General features: G+C 46.2%; 1 protein-coding gene across 2 annotated transcripts in view; it reads right to left on the bottom strand.

Annotated features, from left to right (window-relative positions):
• The window catches only part of sgcz (sarcoglycan zeta), an 83,537-nt gene that overhangs the window by 41,867 nt on the left and 29,170 nt on the right, over positions 1–12,500 (bottom strand). For both annotated transcript variants that reach the window (XM_030788188.1, XM_030788189.1), the window contains exon 3: positions 2,856–2,943. In XM_030788188.1, the coding sequence (XP_030644048.1) occupies positions 2,856–2,943 (88 nt within the window). The remainder of the gene's footprint in view (positions 1–2,855; positions 2,944–12,500) is intronic.

Below are 12,500 nucleotides of genomic sequence, written 5' to 3'. Positions count from 1 at the left end.
GAGAAAACTTGGGGCTTCTACTGAATTTGGTGACAGGGTTTTCTTCACACAGAGGAAAAAAAAAAACAAAACCCCCCCCCCAAAAAAAACAAAAAAAAGGAGAGGGGTCCTTTCCTCAGGGGCTTGTTTTCCTCCACCTCTCTCTGCATGAAACTCCCTTGGCCCTCTAAAAAGGAGGTCCCAGGGAAGCAGGAGGTCCCCAGAAACCCTCAGGCATGATGGGCTAAGAGGAGAGAGGAGAGTCAGGGGAGCTGTTGGGAGAGCCAGCCAGTCAGTGTGCCCAGACAGAGGCCAGTAATTGATGAAGTCCCCTGAACTTGGCAGGCTAACACCCTTCATCCAGCCCCCCGGGGTTAGATCCACCTGCTGTTTTCCACCAAATACAAAAAAAAAACAAAACTCCAAAAAGTCTGACTCTCCAAACCAGAGTAAAACACACCCTGTCTGCACTGAGCTCCGACTGCTGCACGGTCACAAACCCAGAAAAACCTCTACGCCCTCCTCCAGGACCCCCTGAGCTATGACAAAAACATGTCACTACTCAGTATCCCACCTGTACTCAAGTCTTACAGCATGTAACACATACACACCTGACTCGGGTCTGCATACACACCTGACTCAGGTCCGCATACACACCTGACTCAGGTCTACATACACACCTGACTCAGGTCCGCATACACACCTGACTCTGTTCCACATACACACCTGACTCAGGTCCGCATACACACCTGACTCAGGTCCACATACACACCTGACTCAGGTCTGCACACACACACCTGACTCAGGTCTACATACACACCTGACTCAGGTCTACATACACACCTGACTCGGGTCTACATACACACTTGACTCAGGTCCACATACACACCTGACTCAGGTCCGCACACACACCTGACTCAGGTCCACATACACACCTGACTCAGGTCCGCACACACACCTGACTCAGGTGTGCACACACACCTGACTCAGGTCCACACACACACCTGACTCAGGTCCACATACACACCCGTATAATGGTGCGTTCCATTTGCCTCGGAAGTCGGAACTCGGAGCTGGGAATGACGTCACACCTGAGTTGACCGCATTTCCAAACAACAAGTGGGAAAACCGTTTTAGCCAGGTTAGCTGTTGTTAGCCATTGCCAGCAATACCAGTTGATAACAACACATTAAGCGCATACACATGCCATAGCAACATACCCACAGTTGTACTCTATGTACGACTGATTTAATGAGACACAGAAGTGCCAATAAACAGTGAACTACTACAGCTTTCACTACTTCACCACTGGGGGCAGCCATCTTGGACTTTGAAGTCAGGGTTGGTGAGGTTCCTCCGACTTTCCAAGTTGGAAAACTGACTTCAGGGGGCATTCCCGTTGAAATTTCCGACTGGGAACTCGGAAATTCCGACTTCCGAGGTTCAAATGGAGCGCACCATAAGCTTCACATTCACACCTGTATCAGCTCCACATTCACACCTGATTCAGTTCATACAGGTCCTGTGAGACCCACTCTGGATCAGGAGCAGGCTGATCTGTGCTGTTCTGGAGCAGGCTGGCCTGTGCTGTTCTGGAGCAGGCTGGTCTGAGCTGTTCCGGAGCAGGCTGATCTGTGCTGTTCTGGAGCAGGCTGGTCTGTGCTGTTCTGGAGCAGGCTGATCTGTGCTGTTCTGGAGCAGGCTGGTCTGTGCTGTTCTGGAGCAGGCTGATCTGTGCTGTTCTGGAGCAGGCTGATCTGTGCTGTTCTGGAGCAGGCTGGTCTGTGCTGTTCTGGAGCAGGCTGGTCTGTGCTGTTCTGGAGCAGGCTGATCTGTGCTGTTCTGGAGCAGGCTGGTCTGTGCTGTTCTGGAGCAGGCTGATCTGTGCTGTTCCGGAGGTACATCATGAATGTAACATGACAAAATGATTCTTAACTATACGCTGTCTGCTGGGGAGGTCGTCAAAAGCAACACCCGTCTCATATGGGTGATTTAACGTTGAATATGAAATGTGACTGATCCCAGTGATTGATGTCAATGATAGATTTGTTTTCACCACCTGTACAGGCCTTGGCTTTCAACCAGCCATCAGGGCATTTGTGTCCGACACTAGACTAGCAATTTAAGGAAACAACTGTTTTCTTGGAATGTGCATAGCAGTCAGCATGGGTTGGAACAGAGGGTTTTACTCGTGGCGGTCTTAGAATAAATAACAGTAGAGGTAAAATAGCTTCCAAACGCTCTCCCGTCGTGGCTACTTCACACGCAGTTCTGTCCTCCTGTCCAAGCCCTCGGTGAAAGTTTCCAAAGCCATGCTGACAGCACTGTCCTCGGCTAGAAGCGCTGCTCTTTTGGCTCGGCAGTTTGGAGCGATTCAGTGAGAATTGAATTGTGAAGCAGTCAGATGTGTAGACATGAATTTGGACCTAAGCAGGATAATGACTCCAACTATACGTTGGGAATGTAAACTAGATTGTTGTTCTAGACTTTGACTTCTCAGGTCTCTCCAGACGTCAACTATTCACCGTCATCATTTTGAGGACAGAAAGAGGCAGTAACACAGCAGCTCTCAGCTTTAGCAGACTGTGGTTTTAGGAACTTATAGGAATGAGTTTCAAAACGGGACTGATCATATCTGGTTTCATTTGCTTTTAAAGTATTCGGAGGATTATGAAAAAAAAACCCATTTGTCTCAGATGTAAACGAAATGAAAAAAAAAAAGAAATAAAAATAGTTTTGGATACTTTTCCAGTTGTTTTACTTGTGAACAAGGTCAGTTCAGAGCCAGTGGACAGTGAATGGGACTGGTGTGTGGGAAGCTGAAGATAAAGGTGTGTGTGTGTGTGTGTGTGTGTGTGTGTGTGTGTTTTACTCACCCACAGTGAGCTGCCCTGTCAGTTGGCCCAGGTCATTACGAGCATTGACTGTAACATTTCTGTCGGATTGCAGAACCAGAGGACTGTCCTGGAACACACACACAAACGTACTTAATCAGAATACTGTCAGAGTACTGTCTGATAACACACACATACACATGCGCACGCACGCGCACACACACACACACACACACACAAGAAACAACAAAACGAGAAAGGAGGAAAGGAGTGAATAGAGTAAGAGAGAGAGAGAGACACAGAGGAAAGGAGTGAATAGAGTAAGAGAGAGCAAGAGAGAGATACAGAGGAAAGGAGTGAATAGAGTAAGAGAGAGAGAAAGACACAGAGGAAAGGAGTGAATAGAGTAAGAGAGAGAGAGAGACACAGAGGAAAGGAGTGAATAGAGTAAGAGAGAGAGAGAGACAGAGGAAAGGAGTGAATAGAGTAAGAGAGAGAGAGACACAGAGGAAAGGAGGAGTGAATAGAGTAAGAGAGAGAGAGAGAGAGAGAGAGACAGAGGAAAGGAGTGAATAGAGTAAGAGAGAGAGAGAGACAGAGGAAAGGAGTGAATAGAGTAAGAGAGAGAGAGACACAGAGGAAAGGAGGAGTGAATAGAGTAAGAGAGAGAGAGACAGAGGAAAGGAGTGAATAGAGTAAAAGAGAGAGAGAGAGTGAGTGGTGAGTTCAGTATGGTGTCAGACTGGATGGTAATGGCATTTAAGGCCCAGTGGTCTGTGTACTCACACCCAGTGTGAGAATATACACTCATTGCAAAAACTATTGGCACCCTTGCTCTTTTCTCATAGATTATCATTTCTCATAGTTTTCTCTAAAAATGAGCTGAAAATGACAAAAGCATTTGACGTCTATACTTCTTTGTTTCACAGTATTACAGATTATCACGAACTTGAGGAGACATCAAGTAAACACAATTCCACACAAAGAAACAAAAGAAAACAAGTATTTATACAAACAGAACAGGACTTGATAAACTGAACCAGATACAGCTAATGATTAAACCAACAGCACGAAGCAAGGGAAACAAGCGAGTAAACTCAACATAAAAGTCAACATCAAAATGACCAGCAGAGGTGAGAGAGAGAACCAGGGCATAACAAGAACCAAAACTGACACAACATTATTGACGCCCCAGACGCAGCGTTTGGTAGCACAAGTTTTGCTCAAAATAACGGCAATCAAACACATCCCATAAGCTTCCTTCAGTCTGGTCCACTCTTCTTGTGTAAACTGGACCAGTTCTCCCAGATTTAAACAGTGTCCTCTCTGAATCCCAGATTGTCCTCTCCTAATCCCAGCTGCTGTTTTCAGATCACTCCACAAGTTTTCAGTTGGCTTTAGATCTGGACTGATTCCTGGGCACTTCAGATCAGTCCACGTTCTCAAGTTTTTGAAACAAACTTTTTGAATTGTGTTTGGGGTTGCTGCTGTGTGGGAAGACCCCTCACCTTCCACAGAGACCAGCGAGATCTCCGACACTGGGCCTGACACTGGGCCTGACTGACACTGGGCCTGACACTGGGCCTGACACTGGGCCTGACTGACACTGGGCCTGACACTGGGCCTGACACTGGGCCTGACTGACACTGGGTCTGACTGACACTGGGCCTGACTGACACTGGGCCTGACTGACACTGGGCCTGACACTGGGCCTGACACTGGGCTTGACTGACACTGGGCCTGACACTGGGCCTGACTGACACTGGGCCTGACACTGGGCCTGACTGACACTGGGCCTGACACTGGGCCTGACACTGGGCCTGACACTGGGCCTGACTGACACTGGGCCTGACACTGGGCCTGACTGGGCACTCCAGAATGCCCTGGTGTTCTGCTGATTTCATGATGCCATGCACATTTTCAAGGCATCTAGTGACAGAGGAAGTAAAGCCTCCATGTTTCACCGGTGTGTTCAGGTGTGTTTAGGTAAAGTGCAGCTTGGCTGGTGTGTTCAGGTGTGTTTTGGTAAAGTGTAGCTTGGCTGGTGTGTTCAGGTGTGTTTAGGTAAAGTGTATCTTGGCTGGTGTGTTCAGGTGTGTTTTGGTAAAGTGCAGCTTGGCTGGTGTGTTCAGGTGTGTTTTGGTAAAGTGTAGCTTAGCTGGTGTGTTCAGGTGTGTTTTGGTAAAGTGTAGCTTGGCTGGTGTGTTCAGGTGTGTTTTGGTAAAGTGTAGCTTGGCTGGTGTGTTCAGGTGTGTTTTGGTAAAGTGTATCTTGGCTGGTGTGCTCAGGTGTGTTTTGGTAAAGTGTATCTTGGCTGGTGTGTTCAGGTGTGTTTAGGTAAAGTGCAGCTTGGCTGGTGTGTTCAGGTGTGTTTTGGTAAAGTGTATCTTGGCTGGTGTGTTCAGGTGTGTTTTGGTAAAGTGTATCTTGGCTGGTGTGTTCAGGTGTGTTTAGGTAAAGTGCAGCTTGGCTGGTGTGTTCAGGTGTGTTTTGGTAAAGTGTAGCTTGGCCGGTGTGTTCAGGTGTGTTTTGGTAAAGTGTATCTTGGCTGGTGTGTTCAGGTGTGTTTAGGTAAAGTGTATCTTGGCTGGTGTGTTCAGGTGTGTTTTGGTAAAGTGTAGCTTGGCTGATGTGTTCAGGTGTGTTTTGGTAAAGTGTATCTTGGCTGGTGTGTTCAGGTGTGTTTAGGTAAAGTGTAGCTTGGCTGGTGTGTTCAGGTGTGTTTTGGTAAAGTGTATCTTGGCTGGTGTGTTCAGGTGTGTTTTGGTAAAGTGTATCTTGGCTGGTGTGTTCAGGTGTGTTTAGGTAAAGTGTAGCTTGGCTGGTGTGTTCAGGTGTGTTTAGGTAAAGTGTATCTTGGCTGGTGTGTTCAGGTGTGTTTAGGTAAAGTGCAGCTTGGCTGGTGTGTTCAGGTGTGTTTTGGTAAAGTGTATCTTGGCTGGTGTGTTCAGGTGTGTTTTGGTAAAGTGTATCTTGGCTGGTGTGTTCAGGTGTGTTTTGGTAAAGTGTAGCTTGGCTGATGTGTTCAGGTGTGTTTTGGTAAAGTGTATCTTGGCTGGTGTGTTCAGGTGTGTTTAGGTAAAGTGTATCTTGGCTGGTGTGTTAAGGTGTGTTTTGGTAAAGTGTAGCTTGGCTGGTGTGTTCAGGTGTGTTTTGGTAAAGTGTATCTTGGCCGGTGTGTTCAGGTGTGTTTAGGTAAAGTGTAGCTTGGCTGATGTGTTCAGGTGTGTTTAGGTAAAGTGTAGCTTGGCTGGTGTGCTCAGGTGTATTTAGGTAAAGTGTAGCTTGGCTGATGTGTTCAGGTGTGTTTTGGTAAAGTGTATCTTGGCCGGTGTGTTCAGGTGTGTTTAGGTAAAGTGTAGCTTGGCTGATGTGTTCAGGTGTGTTTAGGTAAAGTGTATCTTGGCTGGTGTGTTCAGGTGTGTTTTGGTAAAGTGCAGCTTGGCTGGTGTGTTCAGGTGTGTTTTGGTAAAGTGTAGCTTAGCTGGTGTGTTCAGGTGTGTTTTGGTAAAGTGTAGCTTGGCTGGTGTGTTCAGGTGTGTTTTGGTAAAGTGTAGCTTGGCTGGTGTGTTCAGGTGTGTTTTGGTAAAGTGTATCTTGGCTGGTGTGCTCAGGTGTGTTTTGGTAAAGTGTATCTTGGCTGGTGTGTTCAGGTGTGTTTTGGTAAAGTGCAGCTTGGCTGGTGTGTTCAGGTGTGTTTTGGTAAAGTGTATCTTGGCTGGTGTGTTCAGGTGTGTTTTGGTAAAGTGTATCTTGGCTGGTGTGTTCAGGTGTGTTTAGGTAAAGTGCAGCTTGGCTGGTGTGTTCAGGTGTGTTTTGGTAAAGTGTAGCTTGGCCGGTGTGTTCAGGTGTGTTTTGGTAAAGTGTATCTTGGCTGGTGTGTTCAGGTGTGTTTAGGTAAAGTGTATCTTGGCTGGTGTGTTCAGGTGTGTTTTGGTAAAGTGTAGCTTGGCTGATGTGTTCAGGTGTGTTTTGGTAAAGTGTATCTTGGCTGGTGTGTTCAGGTGTGTTTAGGTAAAGTGTAGCTTGGCTGGTGTGTTCAGGTGTGTTTTGGTAAAGTGTATCTTGGCTGGTGTGTTCAGGTGTGTTTTGGTAAAGTGTATCTTGGCTGGTGTGTTCAGGTGTGTTTAGGTAAAGTGTAGCTTGGCTGGTGTGTTCAGGTGTGTTTAGGTAAAGTGTATCTTGGCTGGTGTGTTCAGGTGTGTTTAGGTAAAGTGCAGCTTGGCTGGTGTGTTCAGGTGTGTTTTGGTAAAGTGTATCTTGGCTGGTGTGTTCAGGTGTGTTTTGGTAAAGTGTATCTTGGCTGGTGTGTTCAGGTGTGTTTTGGTAAAGTGTAGCTTGGCTGATGTGTTCAGGTGTGTTTTGGTAAAGTGTATCTTGGCTGGTGTGTTCAGGTGTGTTTAGGTAAAGTGTATCTTGGCTGGTGTGTTAAGGTGTGTTTTGGTAAAGTGTAGCTTGGCTGGTGTGTTCAGGTGTGTTTTGGTAAAGTGTATCTTGGCCGGTGTGTTCAGGTGTGTTTAGGTAAAGTGTAGCTTGGCTGATGTGTTCAGGTGTGTTTAGGTAAAGTGTAGCTTGGCTGGTGTGCTCAGGTGTATTTAGGTAAAGTGTAGCTTGGCTGATGTGTTCAGGTGTGTTTTGGTAAAGTGTATCTTGGCCGGTGTGTTCAGGTGTGTTTAGGTAAAGTGTAGCTTGGCTGATGTGTTCAGGTGTGTTTAGGTAAAGTGTAGCTTGGCTGGTGTGCTCAGGTGTATTTAGGTAAAGTGTAGCTTGGCTGATGTGTTCAGGTGTGTTTTGGTAAAGTGTATCTTGGCTGGTGTGCTCAGGTGTATTTAGGTAAAGTGTAGCTTGGCCGGTGTGTTCAGGTGTGTTTTGGTAAAGTGTATCTTGGCTGGTGTGTTCAGGTGTATTTAGGTAAAGTGTAGCTTGGCTGATGTGTTCAGGTGTGTTTAGGTAAAGTGTATCTTGGCTGGTGTGTTCAGGTGTGTTTAGGTAAAGTGTATCTTGGCTGGTGTGTTCAGGTGTGTTTAGGTAAAGTGTATCTTAGCTGGTGTGTTCAGGTGTGTTTTGGTAAAGTGTAGCTCGGCCGGTGTGTTCAGTTGTATTTAGCCGTCTTATGTCTGTCTCTCTCTCAGCAGTGGTAGGAGACCCAGTGGGTTGGTGATGGACAGTGTGTGTGTGTAGGCCTCTGTATCTCGTGTCTGAAGGTTGGCTTGACTGAGTTGGTGATGGACAGTGTGTGTGTAGGCTGTTGTATCTCGTGTCTGAAGGTTGGCTTGACTGAGTTGGTGATGGACAGTGTGTGTGTAGGCCTCTGTATCTCGTGTCTGAAGTTTAGCTTGACTGAGTTGGTTACAGTGTGTGTGTAGGCTGTTGTATCTCGTGTCTGAAGGTTGGCTTGACTGAGTTGGTTACAGTGTGTGTGTAGGCCTCTGTATCTCGTGTCTGAAGGTTGGCTTGACTGAGTTGGTGATAGACAGTGTGTGTGTAGGCTGTTGTATCTCGTGTCTGAAGGTTAGCTTGACTGAGTTGGTGATGGACAGTGTGTGTGTAGGCTGTTGTATCTCGTGTCTGAAGGTTGGCTTGACTGAGTTGGTGATGGACAGTGTGTGTGTAGGCTGTTGTATCTCGTGTCTGAAGGTTGGCTTGACTGAGTTGGTGATAGACAGTGTGTGTGTAGGCTGTTGTATCTCGTGTCTGAAGGTTAGCTTGACTGAGTTGGTGATGGACAGTGTGTGTGTAGGCTGTTGTATCTCGTGTCTGAAGGTTGGCTTGACTGAGTTGGTTACAGACAGTGTGTGTGTAGGCCTCTGTATCTCGTGTCTGAAGGTTGGCTTGACTGAGTTGGTGATGGACAGTGTGTGTGTAGGCTGTTGTATCTCGTGTCTGAAGGTTGGCTTGACTGAGTTGGTTACAGTGTGTGTGTAGGCCTCTGTATCTCGTGTCTGAAGGTTGGCTTGACTGAGTTGGTGATAGACAGTGTGTGTGTAGGCTGTTGTATCTCGTGTCTGAAGGTTGGCTTGACTGAGTTGGTTACAGTGTGTGTGTAGGCTGTTGTATCTCGTGTCTGAAGGTTAGCTTGACTGAGTTGGTGATGGACAGTGTGTGTGTAGGCTGTTGTATCTCGTGTCTGAAGGTTGGCTTGACTGAGTTGGTTACAGTGTGTGTGTAGGCTTCTGTACCTTGTGTCTGAAGGTTAGCTTGACTCTGTGGCAGTTGATCAAGGTGCTTTCCCCATCATTCGAACGATCCCTCACTGCAAAGTTTTCTCTTGCAGCCGCATTCGTGAAGGTTGGCTACAGGGCCATGGGCCCCAGACTTCATCATGACGCTGCTCACAGTGGAAACAGCTGTGTGTGTGGAGCCACATCTGTAGCTCTGAGATTTTATTCATCCTTGGATGCATTCTCCTGTCTGACCTCCTCAGAAAATACTTTGATTTACTATCTTTTCTCTGTATTCACTGTGGTACACACAGTGACACAAAACAGGAGAATAAGTCCTTTTTCTCTATTCAAACTGACTGAAAGAGTGCTTTTTAGACTGCAGGCACCTGCCACTCACCACAGCTGAGGCCAATTCTGAAGTAAATGAAAATCACCTGCTTGGAATCTAATTATTTCTTCCTGCTCATAAAACATACCAACAACACTGTCTAGGGCATTTTTAGATTTCCTGTAAAATAGGCTAATGTTTAGTACATTATTCTTTTTCTTTTTTTTTTCTTTTTCTTTTTTATTTCTGTTCCGCCGCGAACCAAGAAACAGTGGATATGAATGGTATTTTTATTTCAGCAGGTTGTTGAACAGCGTGTGTGTGCGAGTGTGTGTGTGTGTGTGTGTGTGTGTGCGCGCGTGTGTGTGTGTGTGTCTGCGTGTACGTGCTCTGTGTGTTGAAGCAGAGGCATTGAAGCCTGACTGTTGTCTTACCCTCTCTGCTTTGCCCCCTCCCCTCTCTGTCCTCACTCTCCTGTCATAAATCTCCCATGACTCTCTAGGGCCATGCTCCTTACAACACAGGGATGGATCATATGGCCTGGCTTCTCCATCACACACACACACACACACACACACACACACACACACGCATGCATATGCGCACACGCATGCACACGCACACACGCGCACACACACACACACACACACACACTCACACACATATACACGTGCGCACACACACACACACACACACGCATACACACGTGCACATGCACGCACACACATGCGCGCAACACATGCACATACACATACTCATACACACACACACTCACACACACACACACATATACACGTGCGCACACACACACACATACACACGTGCACACACACACACACACACACACACATTTCCCACTCTTACGCCCCATGCATTAATCTGGCCAACCATGTGTGATGTGTGTAGAAAGTTCATTATCATATTGTCCAGTTTCTCAGGACAAACATGAGCCTATTCATAGACTAAACTGCATTATAAATTATAAATACAGAAAGACAGTGTCAGTCGAGATTTGTCTGAATTCCTGCCCAGACAGCCAGTCATGTGAATATACAGCATGTCTAACATGAGGTCATGTGACTATTAAAGTCATAAATTATCCTGCTTTGGTCCACTGTATGCTTTAAGCTTCAATGTGTCACTGAACGGACAATCCATTCGATGGGTTAGTTAGTTAGGTTTTTTTTGGTTTTTTTGTTTCTTTGTTTTTTTCTTTGTAAAGAGAGCACGAACTTCAGTGGAAACAATCAACTTACGATGACATCTCCAAAATGAATCCCTCAGACATGACTTTAATATTAGCTGCTAACGTTTTTGATATTCTGGGGAGGTTGCTTTGTGTCTGGAGAGCACATGACAAATTGAAGCTCTTTGACAGTTTCATAAGGGACAGACTGAGTCGCATACGCGAGCACACACTGAGAACTGACATTATCAAACTCATTTGGGGGATGTTGAACGACGTGTGAGAATAATTCCCCCCGTCAACCCACCCACACCACGAAATTATAATCTCATATTACACCACCCATAGACTGCCTGTCAGTCGGGGCTGTGCGTGAGGGTTAGGTCACATTTAAACAGCGTGTTTTTAGGAACGTCAATCAACGCCACGTCGCTGTCTTCTCCTCGCCGCGCGCTCGGGATCCTTAAAGGAGTAGCTGACGATTCGCTCTCTCAACATTACGCACGTGAAACGTGCAGAAACACTGAGAATTTTTGTTTTGTTTTGTTTTTCTGAGTGGAAGAGAAATTTTCAGTGTCATTTCTGTGCTATTGTTCAGCTACAGAAGGCTTTAAGCCTGTGGTACCACACGTTTGGACATATTTAATGAGGACATTTGTTGCCTTATTCAGCCATCTGTTACAGATTTTTTTTTTAATGCCTTACAAACAAACTGTAGTGGTTTTGTTTTAAAGTAAGGTATGAATGCAAAATTATACTCCATGAAGTTTCCGCCAGGGTACATAATGATATGAAATTCTCACTTACTGCTTACAGTAGTGGAGGTATAAATGAGAAGCATCTCTCTGAAATCGGTGGACTGATGAGAAAGAGGCTATTGCCTAATGTGACTGAGACGTGTGTCAAAACAGAGAGCTGGAGGTCAGGACCTGAAACAACATCGTTTTCTCTCACACACAGAATGCAATGCACAGCTGACTGTTCCACAAGGCTGAGGAGAGTGTGTCAGAGAGAGAGAGAGAGAGAGAGAGAGAGAGAGAGAGAGAGAGAGAAGGATGGAAACATTTCTTGATTAAAGCACAGGAGCTTGCTAAGCTTGTAAGCATCATCATGAACTTGGCAGGCGTTAAACTTCAAAGTGACATATTTTACCTCGAAACAGACAGGGCAAATATTACAAATCACTAGTACCTTAAAGTATCAGACTCACACACACACACACACACACACACACACACACACACACACACGTACACACACGCACACACGTATACACACACACACACACACACACACACACACACACTGAGTTAGCCTCATTATGTCAACCAGCGTGAAGAAGGATCCCCAATAACCTTCAGTCAAAAACTCAGCATCTGCGTGAACAGTTCAAGTCCTTCAGCATCCAAAGCCCAAAATCCTTTTCGCTGCTTCTCCAGAACACTGATTGTCATAGACTGACTACATCCGCCCCCCCCCCCCCCCTGCCTGAGGGACAGGGACAGCTAACTCCACCACGCTTCCTGTTAACACACCCATCCAAACCGTCTGGCCGGCAGAACCCGTCAGCCAGCCAATCAACTGCTTCCAGGCTAGCATATGCAAACAAGCTCACTAATACTTAAATGACAAGTCATTTCCACTGTTCCCTCTGGAATTTTCTACAAATTTCTGAAATATGGGCCGTATAAGGAAGAGAAGCAAAAAACAACTGATGGAGAGAATCCAGTAGTAAAAACTACTCTATATTCCCAACCAGTCGTTCGCCAGAGGTTTTTGTTTTGTTTTGGTTTTTGTTTTTGTTTTTTTGAAGAAATACTGATGGTTCTGAACAGAGCACCTCTCTGTGAGCAGCCACCTGCTTTTGGTTCAGCGTCGTCTCATTGTTTATTAACACACGCCAACGCGTCAATAACAAACACCTGCCGGAGCCTAATTTTAGAACACGGTTCCCTCTCTGGCGACGCGTGTCCCCGCGAGGACGGTTTCAGCTGTTCCATCCCTGACTG

This window comes from Chanos chanos, chromosome 11 (assembly GCF_902362185.1).
Source record: "Chanos chanos chromosome 11, fChaCha1.1, whole genome shotgun sequence".
In the NCBI taxonomy this organism is placed as follows: Eukaryota; Metazoa; Chordata; class Actinopteri; order Gonorynchiformes; family Chanidae; genus Chanos; species Chanos chanos.
The sequence above is the reverse complement of the archived record's forward strand: the minus strand, read 5'-3'. Positions and strand labels throughout refer to the sequence as shown.